The 20,184-nt window shown below is 45.1% G+C and overlaps 1 protein-coding gene across 1 annotated transcript in view; it reads left to right on the forward strand.

Annotated features, from left to right (window-relative positions):
* Positions 1–19,983, forward strand: part of LOC8051279 (protein SMG7) — a 63,719-nt gene extending 43,736 nt beyond the window's left edge. The window contains exons 20-24 of the mRNA XM_029975618.4: positions 1,862–2,080; positions 5,031–5,204; positions 8,366–8,492; positions 12,698–12,753; positions 17,955–19,983. Of these exons, the coding sequence (XP_029831478.3) occupies positions 1,862–2,080; positions 5,031–5,204; positions 8,366–8,492; positions 12,698–12,753; positions 17,955–18,038 (660 nt within the window). The 3' untranslated portion in view covers positions 18,039–19,983. The remainder of the gene's footprint in view (positions 1–1,861; positions 2,081–5,030; positions 5,205–8,365; positions 8,493–12,697; positions 12,754–17,954) is intronic.
* Positions 19,984–20,184: the final 201 nt, after the last annotated feature.

Raw genomic sequence — 20,184 nt, forward strand, 5'->3', positions numbered from 1 at the left:
TGGAGGACAAAAAAATGGCTAGGCTGTGTAGGGGATGCAGCCGCAGTGGAGTGTACGAAACATCTTGTGCATGCTGCAGAGGGTGTATGGGCACTAAAGTACAGAAATGACGTAACTAGATATACAACTTACATTGATTCACACATTACGAAGCTTACGTGCTTAACTTATGCTACAGCTAGGGAGGTATTCAGTCTAATTGTGCAACCATGCTCACTCCCTATTTGCTTCCTATGGAGACAAACACGTTCTGCCGTGGTCAAAGGGGGTAGGTTAGAATCGGCATCCCTCTGTCTCGCCGCCCGAGTCCCTTCATGCCATTTCTGGACCCTACGTGCCGAACGTGAAGGGCACCATGGCCGAGCAACCGTCATATTTCTGCAACAAATTACGCACTTGTAAGCCTAGTGACTCCCGATGAGCATTGGTTTGAGTTTGATGGATTATACCTACTGTGGCAGAGTGAGCTTTCTCAAATGCAACCACTTCTGCTCAGATCGACAAATGTACTGCCGAGCTACGCCTCTGCAAACGGCACCCGCGAGGATAAATTTAGCTTCAATTGCATCGTGCGTGGCACGACATCTGCGCTTGCGACACGCGTGATCGAGTAATGGCTTCTTTCTTCTGTACAACGATACCGAAGTGAGACGCGCGGGTAGTGCGGTTGTAAAGATATAAGCGACATTAGTGTGACATGTTTTCATTATGTGTGGCTTTAGCAAGCGACCCCTACTGACCGAAATGAAAGTCGTTTGGGTCAAAAGGCATTTTCTGTGTTTTTGGATAAAGCTTCAGACATTCCGTTACAAAGTTTACTGTAGATGTTTTTCTGCCACATAGAACCACAATGTATTTTTACAGCGAAGCTGTTATGCGCTAGGATCTTGGAAAAGATGTGTCCACGGGTGTTGACAGAAAACTCTCCATCGGTCGTGGCCAGCGTGAATAAATAAAATAAAAAAAGGGGGCAACCAGCGTGAGTCAGCCTTCCTTGGCATTTTTGGACAGTGAGGTCCTGATCCCTTGTTATCATCTCTAGGCATCGTCCTCGAGGTCGTCCTAGAAGTCGTTCTTGAGGTCGTCCGAGAGGTTGTCCTAGGCGTCGTCCTCTAGGTGTCATCCTCGAGGTCGTCCTGGAAGTCGTCCTTGAGGTCGTCCTTGACGTCGTCCTTGACGTCGTCCTAGACGTTGTCCTCAAGGTCGTCCTAGAAGTCGTCTCTGAGGTTGCCCAATAGGCATCGTCCTCAAGGTTGTCTTAGAAGTCGTTCTTGAGATTGTTCTACACGTCGTTCTAGAAGTCGTCCGAGAGGTCGTTCTAGGCGTCGTTTTCGAGGTCATCCTAGAAGTCGTCCTTAAGGACGTGCTAGAAGTTGTCCTAGACATAGTCCTCTAGGCATTGTCCTCGAAGTCGTCCTTGAGGTCGTCCTCTATGCGTCGTCCTTGAAATCGTCCTAGAAGGTCGTCCTTGAGGTTGTCCTAGACATTTCCCCCTGGGCATCGTCTTAGACGTCCTAAAAATAACAGCTTCACTGGTCCTCCATCTTCACGTGAAGTGGAAGGGCTCTACAAATTTTTGCATTGCTTCGCATCAGTCCCCCTTTTTTCATGCATAGCCTAAAGATCCTAAACTGTCGATCCTCCTTCATCAAACAAGTAAAAATAAATAAAAATAAATTAATTAGATTATTTGATGCAATAAGATGGCCGAAGAGTCGTCACTCTGAAGTGTAGCTTATGTAGTGTCTTTATGTGACCCTTAGAACATTACCAGAAGGCATAGATTTCTCTCTCTGGCTGGGTACAGTCGTCTGCCGGCCTCCGATTCCAATCTTTCCGGGTGGTGGTCTCTCCCTTCCAGGGTGCCGGGGGTGGTGGGGTGCAGCAGACGCCCCCCTTCCTGACTGGCACGGCAGTGCCTGGCACTGGCCCGGGCCCCTCGTACCTGTGGAACTATTTTGTGCCGGGCGGCCAGCTGGCCCAGCCGGCGGCCCCGCAGCAGTCGCCCATGGTGCCCAGGATGCCGCCCACCCACGGCCCGCCCCCGTTCATGTACCTGGGGGCCAACGGACCCCACCAGGTGAGTGTGACGGGGTCGATTTGGCGCCAAACAGATTGCTTTCTTGTGGAGAGTCTGCCGCGAAGCTGGGTGTTGCCAAGGTGTTGAAAATGCAAAACGAAAAGTAGGAAATTTCTTCTTTTGCAAAACGGTGAATCTACGATTGACCACATTACCGCCGTAGCCGAACGATTGCATGCAAACAACGATGAGCTTGGAAAGATAAATGAAGATTTTGAGATCCGGGTACCGGACGGTTCCTTTGAAATCGACTTTGAGACGGTCGTCAAGCGCGAGGACAAAGCAACTTGCACCCTCCGCAACTTTGAATGCGGAAGAGATTTGCTAGATCAGATCTTGCGAGGAGAAGGTAGAGCACCCGTTCCACGACCAACTAATATCCGAGCCACGAGGCATGCGGGAAACGGGTTGCCGAAGCTCGCCATTACGCTAAAGACTCGAGGGATTTTAATCCCTCGAGTCTTTGTGAAGCTGCTGCTGTTTCGGGTCTTCAAATTAACAAAGGTGCACGACTGGGGAACTGTCGACCGACTTTCTAACTTTTTGTTTTGTGTATTTGGCTTTTGGGGTACTCCATCAGGGATGCCTACGGAAACACACGACGCATTTCGCGCCATTCGTCTTTGTGCAAAGTGCCGAGGTAAGACGTTTTTGCGGCAACACAAATACATAGTGGCCATAACATCACCAATCCAATTCACTCCACGGGTGCAGGAGTAGATCGTAGGACCACGGAGCGAGGGGTCTGGAGTTCAATTCCCAATGAGGAAGAAACCACGGGTTCTCTCGGCATCCGGCGGGTGTCGAGAGAACCCGTGTTATTATGTTTTCATAACGACTTTTCGCGACACCCTAAGCTTGAAAGCCAGCCCTAAAACACATTCTGCTTTGGAGTTTGAGAGAGACACTGTTGGGAATAGACCTTTCACGAAATTACCCGAGTGTCTAGCAGAACACTGGAGCACGGGTATATGCGCTGCATGCGCCTGCCTGAGCAGCATAAAAGATTACAAGTAAATAATAGAAATAAGACATGGACAAAGGCATGTGCAAGGTGCCATTTGTTTTGGACTTTTGTTTTAGAACTCGGTTTATTTCTTTGTATGTACAGCTTTTGTCTGTTTCAATTAATGCCTATACTTCAGCTTAGGGGGTGACACCACCTACAAGTGTCGGCTTTTAAACCAGTCTCAATATTGGTGAAATTTGGAGGGTCTATTCATCTCGTTGCCTAAATGCACTCTATGAAATTTCATCTCTGTAGGACTACTTTCCGATAAGCTACAAGGGGAGGTAGTACAGAGCTATTGATGCAAGTCTCCTCACTTGGCAAGGAAATCTATCATATAAAATTGCTGGAGAATATTAAGGATTTCTAAGCTTCAGCCTTAACTAGAACATATGGTGGTGGGGGTGGAGGGGGGGGGGGGGGGGCTATTTATTTTTTACCTTAAAATTCATGTTTTTTTTAATGCAAAATGTCAATTTGAAAAGCATTCCACATAATGGGGCATTTTCTCCTCATCAAAACTCTACTTGTTGGCAATAAGAACTTTATTTAAATAAAAAAATAAATACCCAGCCCCAGGGGCAGATGCAGAAATTTCCTGAAGGGGGGGTCAGGTGTTGGTCAACGTACCATATGTTTAGGAACCCCCTCCCCCTCTCCCTCGTTTCATGCCCTAAATTTTACACATACGGAAATCAAGAGGGGGGTCAGGACATCCGGACCCCCCCCCCCCCCCCCCCCCCTTTAAATCCGCCCCTGTCTGGCCCCGTTCCTCATTAAATTTCAGTTTAGAAATATCCACAGCAAAGAATACATTCAGCAATTCACTGAAATGATAGATTTCCTAAAACGAAAGTTGCTGCAAAAAAGTGTAACTGAGAGAAACCTGTTTGAAGTTTCCACACCACTACATTTGCTCTTACTGGTGGTGGTGGCAGCTACGTAAAAGGCACCAAGAGCGTGGATGGTGCCTTCTGCTTACACCCAATCTCCAGCATGGCTTTGCTGAGTGAGTCCGCGCTTAAAACGCTTTGTTTGTATGTCATTCTGTTGTCGACATCTGGAGCTGGACATTGATTGTGAAACAAGTGAGGAATTGGGTATGCTTGCAATAAACCAACCAACATCAGGAAGTATGGGCAGGGCAAGCATCATCGAAATACAAAGCAGACAAACCCACGTGACATTCTATAGATGAATGCTGGTTTTAGTCAGTTTTGTGTTCAGTCAGGGTGGGCTTTTCGATTCTTGGCCATATGCATGGCCTCTTCTACGTGAAAGCTGGACTTTTATGGTGTTCTTGCCCGAATAGAGTTTACTCTCAAACAAAGATGTTTAATGCATTGAAACTGTGAAGAAATGCTCTTTCCAATGAGACTATGATCATCATTCTAAAGCATACCGGTGCAAAGCTACCGCAGTTTTAAAATAGGAAACGGAAGTTTCACATTTCAAAAATACATGATTTTGCATCGTTGGCTGACCGAAAATGTTTTATTTCTCCATAAATACTTCAGATATTGCACAAAAATTTGGAGGAGTATACACTATTAGTTGTGGAACCACAATACACAAAAATAGGAAAATTTGTTTTTTCTCAAAAATTGCAATTGGTGGTGTCCCCCCTTAAGGTGAAACCAAGTATAGGTATGTCGTTCTCGGGTGTATTTGTTACTTTTTTTAGTATCGCAATTTTTGGCAGCCCATCCCTCGTGTAATGCCCCAGGTAGGGCTTTCGAGGTGTTAATAAATAAACCGTTGCCGCTGCAGACGCAAGGCGTTCAGCGCACGTAACTACATTTTTGGGAGTCGTGTGAATTTAGCGTAAGGTCTATCGGGGAAGAGGCGGACCGGAGGCTTCGACTCGAGCCCCGTTACGCCGACCGTAGAAGAGCGCAGAAAGTTCCCGAGCGGCGAATGAGGTGCCCCTTGCCCCGGCAGGCGGCCGCTCCCACGATGGCCCACCTGGAGACCCTGCTGAGGCAGCAGCAGCAGAGCGTGGCCGAGGCTGAGGCCAAGCTGGCCGGGGAGCACTTCCAGCAGCACCAGCAACAGCACCCAGCCGTGGCCGGCGGCGGCAGTCAGCCCCCCTGGGTGCCTCCGCACCTCATAGAGGTGAGTCCGAGGCCCGTTCACTCACTGGACCTTAGGACCGAGTTCTTGCAATTTCTTGCAGCGAGGGGACACATTGGGTGCCATCTATAAGGTGACCCCGGTAACTGCATTTCACTAGAGTGAAGGTCTTACGATATATTCGAGGTCAAATGTATGTATTATCTATGAGAAGTGGTCGTTTATAACACTGTTTAAAGTTAAAAAAAAAAAAGAAAAAAAAAAAGATGCGTAAAAAAAAAAAAAAAGGAAATAAACGGGAACTGCGAGTGTTCGACAGCCACCTGGTAGATGGCGCCAGTGCATTCTTTCGTCATAAGAAATTTTAAGGTACACAGTCATAAGCAGTCTCAAGTTTGTGAACCATCCTTTACGCAACGGGACTGTGGTGCGGCCGTAATCGGCACGATGGAAAGTTTTGGGAAGATTGCTTTAGGCCAGTGGTTCTCAACCACCGATGTTTCGGGGTCTCTTTGTAGATCTGCGGAAGTGGTGGGGGATTCCATTCATCGGGGGGGGGGGGGAGGAGGGCGCACAAGAGGTAGTTGAAGAAAACTGAATGCATGCAAACCAACTTTGAAGCTCTGAAATGGGGAATAGTCATCCCCGCTTGCCCATTGTACATGGTTTAGTCTATTTAGCTTTCTGGGACAGCCAGTATCAATATAAAATAAAGGTCTCTTGCTTGCCGCTTCAGGCCACGGGTTCTCAACTTGGGTTGCGCGGAAATTCCAAAGGTTCCCCGGATGGATTCCCCCAACTTCAAAAGTTTCTCGATCGTTCCTGCTCCCGAGTAAAATGTTTTTCCAGTTTAAAGGGATACTTCAACGAAATTTGAAATATTCCCGTCGTGTTCAAAAATAGTCTGAATATGATCCACAATATCCGTAAATGACAATCGCATGTTTGTATTTTGCGCCTGGTGGCTGTATTTTTCGTTATAAACGGCCCACTCTGGCTAGCGCTCGGAGAAGGCCCAGTGGAGACCACGTGACACTTAACGCAATCGTGACGTAGGTCATCTCGGGACGAGCAAAGCTACGGCGAGGCTGACGTCGAGAGGATGGCCTAGGCGTTCCAGCCACCGAAGCGGCTGCTTCTGTACGAATTTTGAGTGACGGGTTAATCTTCTCTAATCTTCTAGGGGGACTATAGAGACTTCTGCGACACACAACAAGCATTCTCGGGAAGAGGGGAGTTCCTCCTGCCCCTTTTCCCTCGCCGTGGCCGTAAGCGAGACAACCTCCGTCACTAGCTGTCAAGGTTCCTAGACGGGCATTACAAACGAGGCGTTAGCGACATCCACCAGGTGCTCTTTGCTAATCATTTAATTCGTTTTAAAATTCCTTTTCGTGACTTTTTTAACAAGACATTGGTATGTTCGATGTGATGCTGCTCCTTCGAACACATATAGACCAAAAAATGAGCGCCGAAATTTCGTTGTGTATCCCTTTAAGGGGAGACACCCCCGGGAGGGTCAGCTTTTGAACCCTTGGCTTAAAATTAATGAAATTTACAGGGTGGGCTGGTGGTCATGCTAGAGGGTGCATAACAATATTTCAGGTCTGTCGGTTAAGTGGGAAGGACATTAGGGCAGCTTCTATCAGCCACACCCCTACATTGTTTAGTTAATCTATCGTCGGAAAACTATCACAATATTCAAGAGTTTTATTCGCTAGAAATGTAGCAGAATGCCTAGGAGGTGCGCCTATGGAAAGCTTCTGTAAAAAGTCGTTGATTTTTATAAATTTTCTCTTCTGAAAAATTAGTCAACTTTTTGGTCTTCTGTGTCTCCGACAAAATGTCAACATTTTTTATAAAAGACATCCGTAAAGTGACAAACAAACTCCATAGGTGCATTCCTTATTAAATTTCAGTCGGGAAAAGTGAAGAAGGAGCCTTCCCTGTATTGCCATTATCAAACGATAGATTGACTAAAATGGAATTTATACCAAAAAGTGGAACTGAGAAAAATATGTTGAAAATGCTCCAAACCCTACCTTTTCTTTAGCTTCGGTGGACAGAAAATAATTTATTAAAAATTAACTATAAATTGTAAACTAGTGAAAATTTCTGGGAATACTCTGGATGCAGATGGATGCAAATGTGTAATTTTTCAAAATCAATGTTTTTTGCAGAATTTTTTTTTTCTCTGGGTAGTGCCCTCCATGAGCATGTTTTTAGTTGATCTGAGTCATCCAATGATGCATAACAATGTGCAAAACACTTTCCTGTGTGTGCTTTACTGTACAAGGTCTGTAGGCTTCTGCACTGCTTTATTGCCAAGACTGAGAGGGGTTGCTCAGCTGTCATTCAAGAGAGGTAGTGGCTCCTTGGGATCAAAATGCTTTAGGGCAACAAGGCGCAGCTGGAATACAGTGCGATCCACTTATAACGATACCACATATAGCAATGTATCGCTTGTAACGATCAGTTTCTAGAGTTTCTAGTAATAATCGGTTATAACGATTGAAATTTCAGGTTTTTTCGTTATCGTTATATAAATGATTTACACTGTACCTCAGTGAAGAAGTGGGGAATGATTTAGGTAGTCTTGGGGGGTGTGTCGTGTGCCGCATAGCAATGGAGATGACGTAGCCAAGATCTATACGAGGGCAAACGTACGGTCGTCAAATGTTCCGTATTGCTAAAGTGTGAAGAGGCAGCGGTGACGGCTTGCTCATCTTATCTCACGCCTTGCCACGCTTGGTTTGCAAAGCACACGAGTCACCCCGACTGCCACTTTACGACACTGCCGATATGGCGCAGTTGACGATTGCGGTTTTGCCTTTGTATACATTGCGACTGTACAGTTAGGGGCATAGCCAGGAAAAGCTATTTTGGAGGGGTTACAGCCAACTGGGGAGGTGGAGGGGATAAGTTTGTAGGTTTGCTGAAGGAGCAGTTGTCCACCCAAAGGTGATATGAAGTTGCGTGGGAAAAATAATGTCATATTTTTCGACGTGACCCTCCTTGATTTCATTGTGCTCTCTACTTTGATTCTAAAGGATGCAATTTTTTAAGTGAGAAATAAATTAAACTTTGTGTTTTTTTGGGTGAATGAGTCTGTTGGAGTCCTTGCAGTTTCTTTTTATTGTGGCAAGGAATGTGATTATACAAGTTGTTTCAGCGTGTCTGTGGAGTTGAGAAACGCTTTGCTCCAGGTGAACGGCTGCCAGATGATGCCGTCTGGCACGGCACAGCAGCCTTCAGCATCCGACCTCTCGGCCAACACATACTCGCTGTTCAACTCTCCGTGGCCCTCTGGTCTGCAGCACATGGCCAAAGACGGTGGGCTTATCTCTCTCGTTTTCCCATCATCTCATTGTCCTTTCTCCCCAGCTTCGTCATAATCGCTTCGCTATTTTAGCTCGGGTGTTCTACACCACACGCTTGATGTGCAACATTCCCTCGTGAAATGGCTCAATGAAATAAAATGTTTGCCCTGGAGAGATGTTTAGAGAGATGTGTGCCTTAGGCTAAGGTGGTTTACTTTCGAGGTATTTCGTGGGTTTTTGAGCACTTGTACACTTGAATGGCTGTTGCTGACGTCCAGCAGATATTTGATCCTGGGCAATTCAATGGGCCGTGAAAATATTCTATGACCTTTCAGAGTCCTGTTTAGAATAAATCACTTAAGTTTTAAAAATATTGAACACCCTTTAGATTTTCTCATCATGCACTATACACAAACTCATCTCTGTTACGTGACAGCGCGGTGGTGGCACGTCGGGCGCATTTTTGGTCTGGGGCTGTGGGCGGAAGTCCCCATGCGAGACGTGTATTACTGCATTGTTTTGAAAGGAAACTGACAAAAACCTACCTTCTCGTCAAAACGCCGCAACTGGGGCTGTACTAAAAGAGTCGAGAGAGGTTTGAAGATCAGTTTTTATGTGCTCGGTTCCTCCGAGAACGTGGATATGTGCCGGGAAAATGTAAAACCAGACGCCGTCGTACCGTGATTGCTTGGGTGGGAAGCACTTTGGGTTGAATTCACGGATACTTGTGGTCATCAGATTTATTTGTTTTGATCCAACATGAACGCTGGAAAACCGTCAAGTTGTACGGACCACTTGCTGACTACGTCCAGTGCGTCTTCAAGTTCAAACGGCCGCCTGATCATTCGAACTGTCGTCTGCTCTTTCAAACGCTTCTGGTTGTCGTCTGCTTTTTTAGACGACACCGGCCTGTAGACCAAATGTTGGCCCGGTACTTGCAATAAGAAGTAAGTGCAGGCCTCAAAAGACTTAAGTTTGGAAATTGGTAAGCAGGCTCGATGTAAAGAGTAGATACAAGATGATGTTGATCATTGTTACCAGTGGCCATCACCGACTTGTTATGCCTGATTCACTTGGTCAGACTCTGCTTGCAATTTTCAGTATCGACGTCGACCATCTCAGCTACGGTTCACGCTTTTGCAGCCCGAGCGACGTCGCAACTGAAAATTGCGAGCGAAATCTCATCACGCGAATCAGGCTTTAGCGTACATTCTCCGGCATCCATGCGGAATGAATCGCTGCATGTCACATTATTCACGCGGAGTTTTGCAGTGAACGAGCCTCGGTAAATTCGCTAAGGCCGCTCAAGTAGTCAGGCATTGCCAGGAAGACATAGAATCAACAATTTGAATGTGAGAAAGGGGCGGGAAGACTCACACCGACGCCGACTACATCGCATTTCAATGGTTTGTTTATGGGCGACGGCAAGCTTCTTGCCCACACTCCATCACACATGCGCGGCGCTCCGGTTTGTTTGTAAACATGAGTTGGTCTATACCAGGGGTGGCCAAGCTGCAACTCGCGAGCCGCATGCGGCTCTTCGCCTGTTAAAGTGCGGCCCGCGGCTCCCTCCCCTAACCCTTCCCCCCCCCCCCTCCCCCCCCCCTGAGGCTCTTGGAAGTTTTATGGTTTTGTTTGCGGCTCTTAGGCCGGGTCGGCCTGGCCACTTCTGGTGTATACTGTAGTTGCAAAAAAAGAAAACTATGTGGAGGAGAGCAAGCAGTATTGAGCCCCTTATTAACTAGCAGTCAGAACTAGCGGCTATGTGAACCGGTGCATCATTGCATCATTGATGACTTCGGGTTTGATCTTAGCTACTTTCATATTTATTTGATTAATAGATGCATAGCTTGCAAACAAGGGTTTCTGTGTTTACCTTCTTGCAGATCATTAGGAGAACCAGTCAATGTGATTTGCAGGAGGAGTGTAGTGAATGATGAACCCTGGAACATGTCTATTCCCAAGAAGGAGATATGTGCTCATTCTTAACATGTCAAATGTCACGCGTATTGTCACAGTGCAGTCATTTTAGTGTACTCTTTTTCTGCCAGAACATTCATTATCTCTGCCTGTTTCGTTATTTTTTTATATCAGACTTTTTTATGCATTGCAGCAATTAGCTTATATATCCCCATGAAAAAGCATATTTCCATGCGTGTCGTCGAGCGAGCCTGTGCGTGGCCAAGTGGTTTCCGCGCTTGACTGTCGCGCGAAAGGTGTAGGTTCGATTCCAGTCAATGGACTGCCCTTTTATTTATTCTTTCAACTTGGTGTTCTCGTAAGTTTGAGAACATTCTCCTCTGATTTAGTTCCAAATGTTCTATGCGCCGAAAGTTCTAGGTTGAATGTTCCAGAGACACATGCAGGTACAAAAAGTTCTTCGCGTGGCGAGCCGGGGTCAGTCTCGCCCCAACGCTCGAGCATGCTTTATTGTTATCTTCTATTCCCTTTTTGTTTTGGGCACAAGTTTGCCCCATTAAGCGTTTAGTTTACTTCAGTTTCTGTCACCTCATCACTTGTCATTCGTGACAATATTTGAGTGGGCTCCTCATAAATTGTGCACAAATTAATTTTTAAAAATGGGAAATAAATTTTTTTTTCCTACTTAATGGTAGGGGTGTGCGAATACCGAATAGTGGTTATCGAATCGAATATTGAATCGAATTAAGAAAAGAAAGCCGAATATTGAATCGAATATTAATAGTGATTTTATTTGTAGGAATTTTTCAAAGTGTGCTATGAATAAGATGATTATATGTGCGGACTATGCGCCTGGTGCAAACAGAATATGCATCTTGTACAGAACAAAAGCTCAAATGTATAAAAGTTTTAATGAAGAAAGAAAAAAAAAAGAAGAAAAACAGCTGCTGATGGACATTGGGCACTGAAGATGCAATTTTATAGCACAAACATAATCTATTTACCCTAAGCATCACAAAAAACTCAGTTACAGCCACGCATGCCTTTTTTTTTTTTTTCGTTAAAAGCACTGCCTAACATTGCAACATGTCCTTTTTTTATATTTATATATCTCAGAAAAGGGGCATTTTGCGATATTTGGTCTCAATTTTAAGGAAGGAAAAAGGCACCCGAGATTTTATTTTATATAAATAAACAGATAGATGTTAAATCTGAGTAAATCTGTCACAAAAAAAAAATACATGTGGTTAGGTGGTGCAAGTCGCCGTCCAACTGCTTCTGTGCATCCATTTTTCCATGCGTCTATTCTGTTTTAGAGAGCCTAGATTTAAAAGGGGGAGCAAGTGAAACTGAAACCACGGAGACGGCTCCCGCGTAGATAGGTCGTAAGTGCGCGTGAAAAGAAGTGGCGAGCAAACGGAAGAACGACGACGCCCGATCGGCGTTTTTGTTTTTTTGTCACCTTCTCGCAGTTTGTAATTCAAACGCGGCTATCGAATGGGTGGAAACCCTCTCAAATCTGGGCCCACTATTTTCGTTCCGTTTCGTTCTGAATCAGAATTTGCGGCTTGCGGTTCCGAAAGATTGACGACGACAACTCGGCCGGTTTGATCGGCGTGGTTAATGGTTTTTTTTTGTGATCTTGCAATCGCTGATTTCCGTGAGTGTGGCAAGTGTTTTACATCGGCGGTCCAATTCGAAACGTGGGGCTTTACTCGTGAAAAGAATTAGGCATGGCGTGGAATTCCGGCCTTTCAATTCCTCTCTGGAAGCAGCGCAAATTGGAAGTTTCAGTTGTGATTCAAGGTTAGATTGCGTCACGATCATGAGTAAATCTGCGTGCTAATAAAGTTTGTGGCGTTCGTTACTTTTCTTTTTTCTAGCCTGTCCGTTAGACTTTTGTGGAGTGGTAAAACCAAGAGGTGTTTCTCGCATGGTCTGTCGAACATCACGGCGCTAACATCAGGAGAAAAAACCGCTCTTGTCAGCCCTGCGCCGACCGCGCGTCTTTGGCCGAATATATTGAATATTCGAGTGACCGAATACTAGGGATTCGGTTCGCGAATAGAATTTTTCGAGAACTTTTGATTCAATCCGAATTTGTATATTCGAGTATTCGCACACCCCTACTTAATGGGCATCTTAGTGAGTTTGTGTTTGGGCCTTGTTCATTTCTAGAGCATTTATTTGTTCCCTCGGTGGCTCTTGCATACTGCATTAGTGAAGCTGTTCCCCACTTGAATCGGCCCTGTCCTTGTGTGGCCTCTGATGTCAGCTTCGTCATGTTCTTTTCTTCAGGAGGAAGATCAGCAGCTGGGGCCATTGACCCCATGGTGATGCATTCCAGAATCCAGGTGGGCTATAGAACAGTGTTTTGTCACTCATCGCGGGTTTTGTTGTTTAACCCCTTAAGTGCCACATTTGTTTTTTAAAAAAGCAACCTGAAAATGCCATGTATTTTTTTTATTAAGTTATAGTTTTCTAGTATAACAAATAAAATTTCAAAAGTTTATTATGCAAAAATCAACAGCAGCAAAAAAAAAAAAGGCGTTATCTAAAATGAGTGCTGCCATCTATGAGCAGCGCCGCTAACTACTCGGACGAGCCTAGCTCGTTTGGGTATTAAGGGCTACCGAAAAAACCACAGGACGAGCTAAGCTCGTCCATGGCATTTTGAACCAAAAAGCGGCCACTTAAAGGGTTAAAGCAGTAGTTAACACTAAACATTATTGTCTGTTCAGTTTCTGAAAGTCAGCAAATATTAATTTTACATTGCACTCTGCACACAATAGTCCAGTCTATAGGGTGCTTCTCGAAACGTGAGCCGAATTGTGCCTGCAAAAAGTATACATCACGGAGAAAAAAAGTTTAATCTCGTATTTGTCTCTGCCAAGGGCCTAATTGGAAAAATAAACAACTTTTGATATAATTAGTTTATTGATTACTTTTGAGTAATTAAACTTTTAATTAGTTAATTTATAGGTATGGTTTCAATTAGGAACTTGCTGAGGATCATGAATAACCACGAAATCAACTTATTCTAGAAATGTTGAAGGCATGTACCGCATTTCACTGCATTCCGAAAAAGTGCTTAATTTGAACGCGTTTGTAGGTTTCAGTTTCTTGTCTGAGCAGAGTTTTGGCCAGCAGTCCTGCCCCCCATGACCGAGGCGTGCAACGCATGTGTGCGCCTCAATTATGCTTGTGCACACTCGTGCATTGGCCACGCATGTGCACACGAGCCACTGATCCTTTCCTCCTATGAGAGAGGCAAAGCGGTAGCTGCATGCCTCAGCCCGGGGGCAGGATTGCTAATGCAAAGATGCACTCCAATGGGAAGCTGAAACCTGGAAACGCGCCCAAATTAAACTTTTTTTTCTCGGAATGCAGTTTCCGGAAAAAAAAGTTATTATTTCTATATTTCTCGAATAGGTTGATTTAGCAATTTTCAATAATCCCTAGCAAGTTCCTCACTGAAGTTGGGTGGTATGCTGGGTGATTTCCTCACTAAAAACCATACCTATAAATTCACAAATTAAAAAGTTAATCACTCGGAAGTAATTAATAAGCTAATTACAGTTGAACCTCGATTTAACGAAGTCACCGTGACACGTTAATTATTTCGTTAAATCGGGAACTTCGTAAAATCGAGGAAGGGAGACCTCGTGCATAGGCTGCATGGGGAATCCGTATTTGTTCGTTAAGGGGGCACACCCCCTAGGGGGGTCAACTTTTGAACCCTTGTTTTAAAATTAACGAAATTTACAGGGTAGGCTGGTGGTCATGCTAGAGGGTGTATGACAAAATTTCAGGTCTGTCGGTTAAATAAGAAGGAAATAAGAGTATCTTCTATCAGCAACACGCCTACGTTGTTTAGTTAATCTATCGTCAGAAAACTATTGCGATATTAAAGATTTTTATTTGCTAGATATGTAGCAGAATGCCTAGAGGGTGCGGCTATGGAACATTTTTTCTAAAAAGTAATTCTTTTCTATAAATTTTCTCTTCTGCAAAATTGGTCAACTTTTTGGTCTTCTGTGCCTTCGCCAAAATGTCAACATTTTTTACAAAAGACATTCGTAAAGTGACAAAAAAGTTCCATAGCCGCACTCCTTATTAAATTTCAGTCAGGATAAGGGAAGAATGAGCTTTCCCTGTTTTGCCATTATCAAACGATAGATTGACTAAAATGGAATTTATACCAAAAAGTGGAACGGAGAAAAATGTGTTCAAAGTGCTCCAAACCCTACCTTTTCTATAGCTTTGGTGGACGGAAAATAATTTATAAAAAATTAACTATACAGTGAAAATTAATGAAACTTTTTGGGAATACTCTCTAGATGTTGGTGGATGTAAAGATGTCATTTTTCAAATTCAACTTTTTTTGCAGAAATTTTTTTTTCTGGGCAGTGTCTCCCCTTAAATCGAGAAATTCATAAAATCGGGTTTTGTTAAATTGAGGTTCAACTGTATACCAAACATCATATAGTTTCCCAAATAGGCCCTTTGACAAAGCCCAATACGACATTGAACTTTTTTCTGTGCAATGCATACTTTTCGCAGAAACGGTTTGGCTCACATTCCTAAGGGCACCTGTATATTTAGAAGGTTGCAATAAGCCACGATCTTACGTGACGCTGTGATATCATGGTGTCATACAAAGTGAGCCGACGACACGTCACATAAAATTGTGGTCATGTGAAACTGTGATGGCTCACGACAGCGTGATGTAGATGACACTGTGGCATCAAGGTGACGCCCTGATATGACACGGTGACATCGAGTTACGGTGTTGCCTGACATCCCAGAGAAGTGGCGTCGCTGCAATGATGACAAGCACTGCGAGGCAAAGAGGACCCATAAATGCTTCGCTTTTTGAGTGCCATTTTTATTGACTGGTTAGTACCGTATGGTGCAATGCTACAGGTACAGCTGGCTAAACCCGTAACAAGCCGAGGTGTTGTTGTTATTGTGATTGTTTTTTGTTGTTTCTTTTTGTTCGTGGAATGTTTTGGTTTGATTGTAATTCGATCCCCCCAGCTCTGATTTTCACAAATTAAAAAAGGGGTTGACCTACATTCGTGCAAATATGGAATGACGGTCCATTGTGTTGAAATGAGGAAGCCAAAAATCTTGAAAAGAGTAAGAAAAAAATCGTAAGGGTGCAGGCGAGCTGTCTCAAAGAGACGTCGTCCTGTCTATTTTCTGTCCCTTCTACGTTTTGATGTTTCTTCTCTGCCCCAGTCTCAGGTTAACTCAACATGATTGAAAAGAGTGCTGGAATGTTTGATAAATATTTGGTATTTTATAAGCTCAATTTAGTAACGAGTAGAATTGTCGTTCTACATGTACCAACGCAATCTCGCCATCTTCTTAGTAGAACAGTGCATGCCGAGGATTGCTGGCAATTAGGGGTGTGTGCCGAATACCGAATAGTAGTTATCGAATCGAATACTGAATTGAATTAAGAAAAAAAAGCCGAATATCTAATAGTGATTTTATTTGTAGGAATTCTGCAAATTGTGCTGTGAATGAGATTATTATATGTAGAGAGTATGCACCTGGTGCAGGATATGCATCTCGTACTGAACAAAAACTCATATGTATAAAAATTCTGGTGGAAAAAAACAAAAAAAAAACGGCTACTGATGGACGTTGGGCGCCAAATATCCAATTTTATAGCGCAAACTTAATTTATGTACTCTAAGCATCTGAAGTTACAGCCCAGTGCCTTTTTTCCTCGTTAAAAGCACGACCTAACACTGCGACATGTCCTTTTTTTTTATATTTGTATATCTCGGAAAAAGGTGCATTTTGCTATATTTGGTCTCGATTTTAAGGGAGAAAAAGGGCACCCGGGTTTTTATTTTATATAAATAAACAGATAGCTGTTAAATCTAAGTAAACAGGCTTAAACAATATAATCTGGAGTAAGAAAAAGAAAAAAAATGAAAGCCGTTTACAACTCCCTGTAACGCCGAATTAGAGTGCAGCTCTTGAGGAGGAGAAGGGGAAGGTACGGAGAGGGGCTATGCCCCTCCTCTTCTGCTCGTTCCCATTTAGGGGAAAATTTTCCGCTAAATTTAGTGGAAAAAATTCCCCGCTAAATTTAGCGGGAAAATTTTTCCACTAAATTTAGCGGGGAAAATTTTCTGTTAGATTTAGCGGGGAACTTTCCTGCTAAATTTAGTGGGGAAATTTTTCTGCTAAATTTAGTGGGGAAAATTTTCCGCTACATTTAGCAGGGAAAATGCTCTGCTAGATTTAGCGGGGAATTTTTTCCGATAAATTTAGCAGGGAAAATTTTCTGCTACATTTAGCGGGGAATTTTTTTCCGCTAGATTTAGCGGGAATTTTTTCCGCTAAATTTAGGGGGGAACATTTTCCGCTAAATTTAGCAGGGAAATTTACCCATCATGCACCGCGCAATTACGCCGACGCCAACGCCGACGTTGCTTAAACCGGAAACGGGCGCCTAAGAGCTGTGCTCTAAAACATGTTGTTAGGTGGCGCAAGTCACCGTCCAACTGCCGCTATGCATCCATTTCTCTGTCCATCTATTCTGCTTTAGAGAGCCTAGATTTAAAAGAGGGAGCAAGCGAAACTGAAACCGTGGAGATGGTTCGTGCACAGACTGGTCGTAAGTGCGCATGTGTTGTGTTGTCGCGGGAAAAGAAGGCGAGCAAACGGAAGAGCAGAAGAGCAACGACGCCTGCCCGATCGACGCTTTGGTCCTTTTCGTCACCTTCTCGTAGTTCGTAATTCAAACGCGGCTATCGAACGGTTGGAAACCCTCTCAAGTCTAGGCACACTAGTTTTCCGTTCCGTTTCGTTTCGAATCAGAATTTGCGGCTTGTGGTTCCAAAAGAACGATGACGACAACTCGGCTGGGTTGTCGGCATAGTTAACGTGGGGTTCTTTTTGTGATCTTGCAGTCGCCGATTTCTGTGAGTGTGGAAAGTGTATTCTATATCGGCGCTTCAATTTGAAAGGAGGGGCTTTACTCGTGAAAAGAATTAGGCATGGCGCGGAATTTCGGCCTCCCAACAATTCCTCTCTGGAAGTGGCGCAAACGGGATGTTTCGGTTGTGATTCAAGATTAGATTGTGTCACGAATATGAGTAAATCTGCTTGCTATAAAGTTTGTGGCGTTCATTACTTCTCTTTTTTCTAACCTCTACGTTAGATTTTTGTGGAATGGTAGGACCAATACGTGTTTTTCGCATGGTCTGTTTAACATCACGGCGCTAACATCGGGAGGAAAAACGACTCTTTTGTCAGCTCCGCGCCGACTGTGTATCGTTGGCCGAATATATTGAATATTCGAGTGACTGAATACTAGGAATTCGATTCGCGAATTGAATTATTCGGGAACTTCCTATTTCATTCAAATTCATATATTCGAGTATTTGCACACCCCTACTAGCATTAGCAAAAATGAAAGAGAAATACTTGTTGTCACATTGAGATTCTCCCGAGAGCGGCTTCTAGAGGGCTCGATAGCGAGGCGGGCACCAGACGCGGCTGACCATGGCGCCCCCACCTTCCGCCGCAGTCGCTGTGGTCCGGGCCGGGTCCGTCCCCGTTGGAGCGCCTGCTGGAGCAACAGAAGCAGTGGCGGGACGGGGCCACGCAGTGAAGAACCCACGCAGGCTGGACGACCAGTGAGAAGACGACCGAAGCATTGACGCCTTCCCGACCCGACGCCTTGTGCTGAAGGGGACCCATGGAGGGAGCGGAGAGGTCTGCGCACGGACGGCCCAGGGAACCCAAAACCCCTCCCCCCACTGGGAAGCAAGGACGATCGGACGAATGTAGTTCCCACTTTGGAGAGGCCGCCCCCCCTTCCGGTTACTCTCGGAGACGGGCGACGGTGCCCGTACCCGGAGCGACGAACACCTCCCCGGAGTCGGAGGTAGTGGCGCCCCCGAGAACACCCGCCTGCGGATCGCGGAGGCCCTCCGTCGACGCGATTCTCGGTTTCTGTGCGCACGGCTTTTTGTTTCGTTTCTTTCTAAGATTGTGCCCGTCGTGGTAGGACGTCGCGGAAGTCTGGGAAAAAGAACGCCGGTAGCCAGAAAAGAGTTCTCTGTTTCTTTTGTCAGCCGCTCGTTTGCGGAGCGTCGATTTTGGGAAGGTGCGAAGACTGCGCGCCCGTCGCCTCGCTCCGAGCAAACAAAGATTGCTCGAACGATGGCATCTCAAATCGGTGGGTCTATATATAGGTTTTTTTATGGCTCTCACTTCATTTTCGTTGTAGATTCAAACAAGATTCTATTTTATCTGTAGCCGGTTCCTAATTTTTTTTTTTAGAAACAGGGTACTGCCACGAAGATTTCTGGTAGCTTCCAAGTTTGACTTCTGTTATTTATGTACCATTCGCCTTTTGCGTCGCGGTCGCCGATTGCAATGCCACGGGCAGTTTTTGTTCCCGCACAAGTCTGCCGCCGTAGTAGTACAAATCGAGCCGGAAGCGTTTACCGTATCAAGAGCCCCCGAGGACGGCCCACCTGCCACCCGAGGCGCATTAATAGGAGCGCATCCTTCCTTTCGTTCGAGGAGTTGTCGCTTCGCGTGTGATTGCTTGTCAGCTTCCCCGGGACGGTTTTGAGGTTGGACACATTTGTCTCGAGTTCCGACGCTAGAGCGCTAGAACGGGTCTAGCGGGTTCCGGCAGAAACGCATTTTTGTTTTCTTTCGTCATCAGCACAGTGTTACCTACGAGCGCACATGGTACGCACATCGCATATGCCAAACAAATCAACCAACCTTTCTTTTTTTTCGTTGTGCCATATCTCGCAGCACTTGTTACATTTTCCGACTGTGGAAGCTGCTCCCCAGTTTGGAGAGAGAGCCCACCGCCCGTTGCAGCTCTCTCGGCGTGTTTGTGCTTAGCTTCTCTCAGCGACTGAGCTGATTTGTAAGCCCCCGTTTTTTCTGGTCAGCAGAGAGGTCTCTCGAGTGTTTCGAATCTGCCGCTCGGCCGAGCCGACTTGGGACGGCGAGACGATCGCCAGAGTCTGTTTGGAGAACGTGTTAAGCGATCTGGTAGGTTCTAGGGGGATCCCGATCAAACCCGAACAGGGTTTGACGTCGACCTCCCGCGCACCAACGCGCACGCACGAGCCTGCGTTAGCTACCTGCAGAGTTGTTCCCGACAGGTGGGTTGGGTACGTTTGGTTTGAGCCACATTATTTTCCTGTACACCTTGCGGGGCAAGGAGACGTAATTGGTGCCAGTTGCCACAGCAGTGATACTTACGTTAAATCGAGATGGTGTCTACTATTTTTATTTTCTCACCATCTTCCGTTCTGGCCCTAGGATGTTTCACGTCCAGCCACTGGCATCTCGTGCACTCCAGGAATTTAAGAAAAAAAAAAGTATCTCATGGTAGGCATTAATATGTTCCAAGCTTCCTGCATTTGCAGTGTTTCCTCGAAGGGAATTCTCCTTTTTTATGTGTGTGTGTGTATAGGCACTGGTGCCATGCCATTATCATTTTTTAATCCCGATGTTGACAAACATGAGGTTCAGTTACCTTGCCCTTTGCAGCACTTCATAATAAAACCTGGAAATTTTTTATAGCTCGTTTGTTTGGCTCCCTTTTTGTGCCTGCCATTCTCTTCTTTTTTTTTCTGTCAATCTTTTACTTTCAGAAATGCCATTCCTGGGTTTATTAGGGAGTTTTAGAATGACGTACGCAATTTTAAAGCATGCTAGCGTTAAGTTTAGCGCTTGCGTTAGCGCACGCTACACAAGAGAGTTTTAGAATAGCGTTTCTCCAC

The sequence above is a fragment of the Ixodes scapularis genome, unplaced genomic scaffold, assembly GCF_016920785.2.
Source record: "Ixodes scapularis isolate PalLabHiFi unplaced genomic scaffold, ASM1692078v2 PGA_scaffold3__209_contigs__length_174095766, whole genome shotgun sequence".
Classification (NCBI taxonomy): Eukaryota; Metazoa; Arthropoda; class Arachnida; order Ixodida; family Ixodidae; genus Ixodes; species Ixodes scapularis.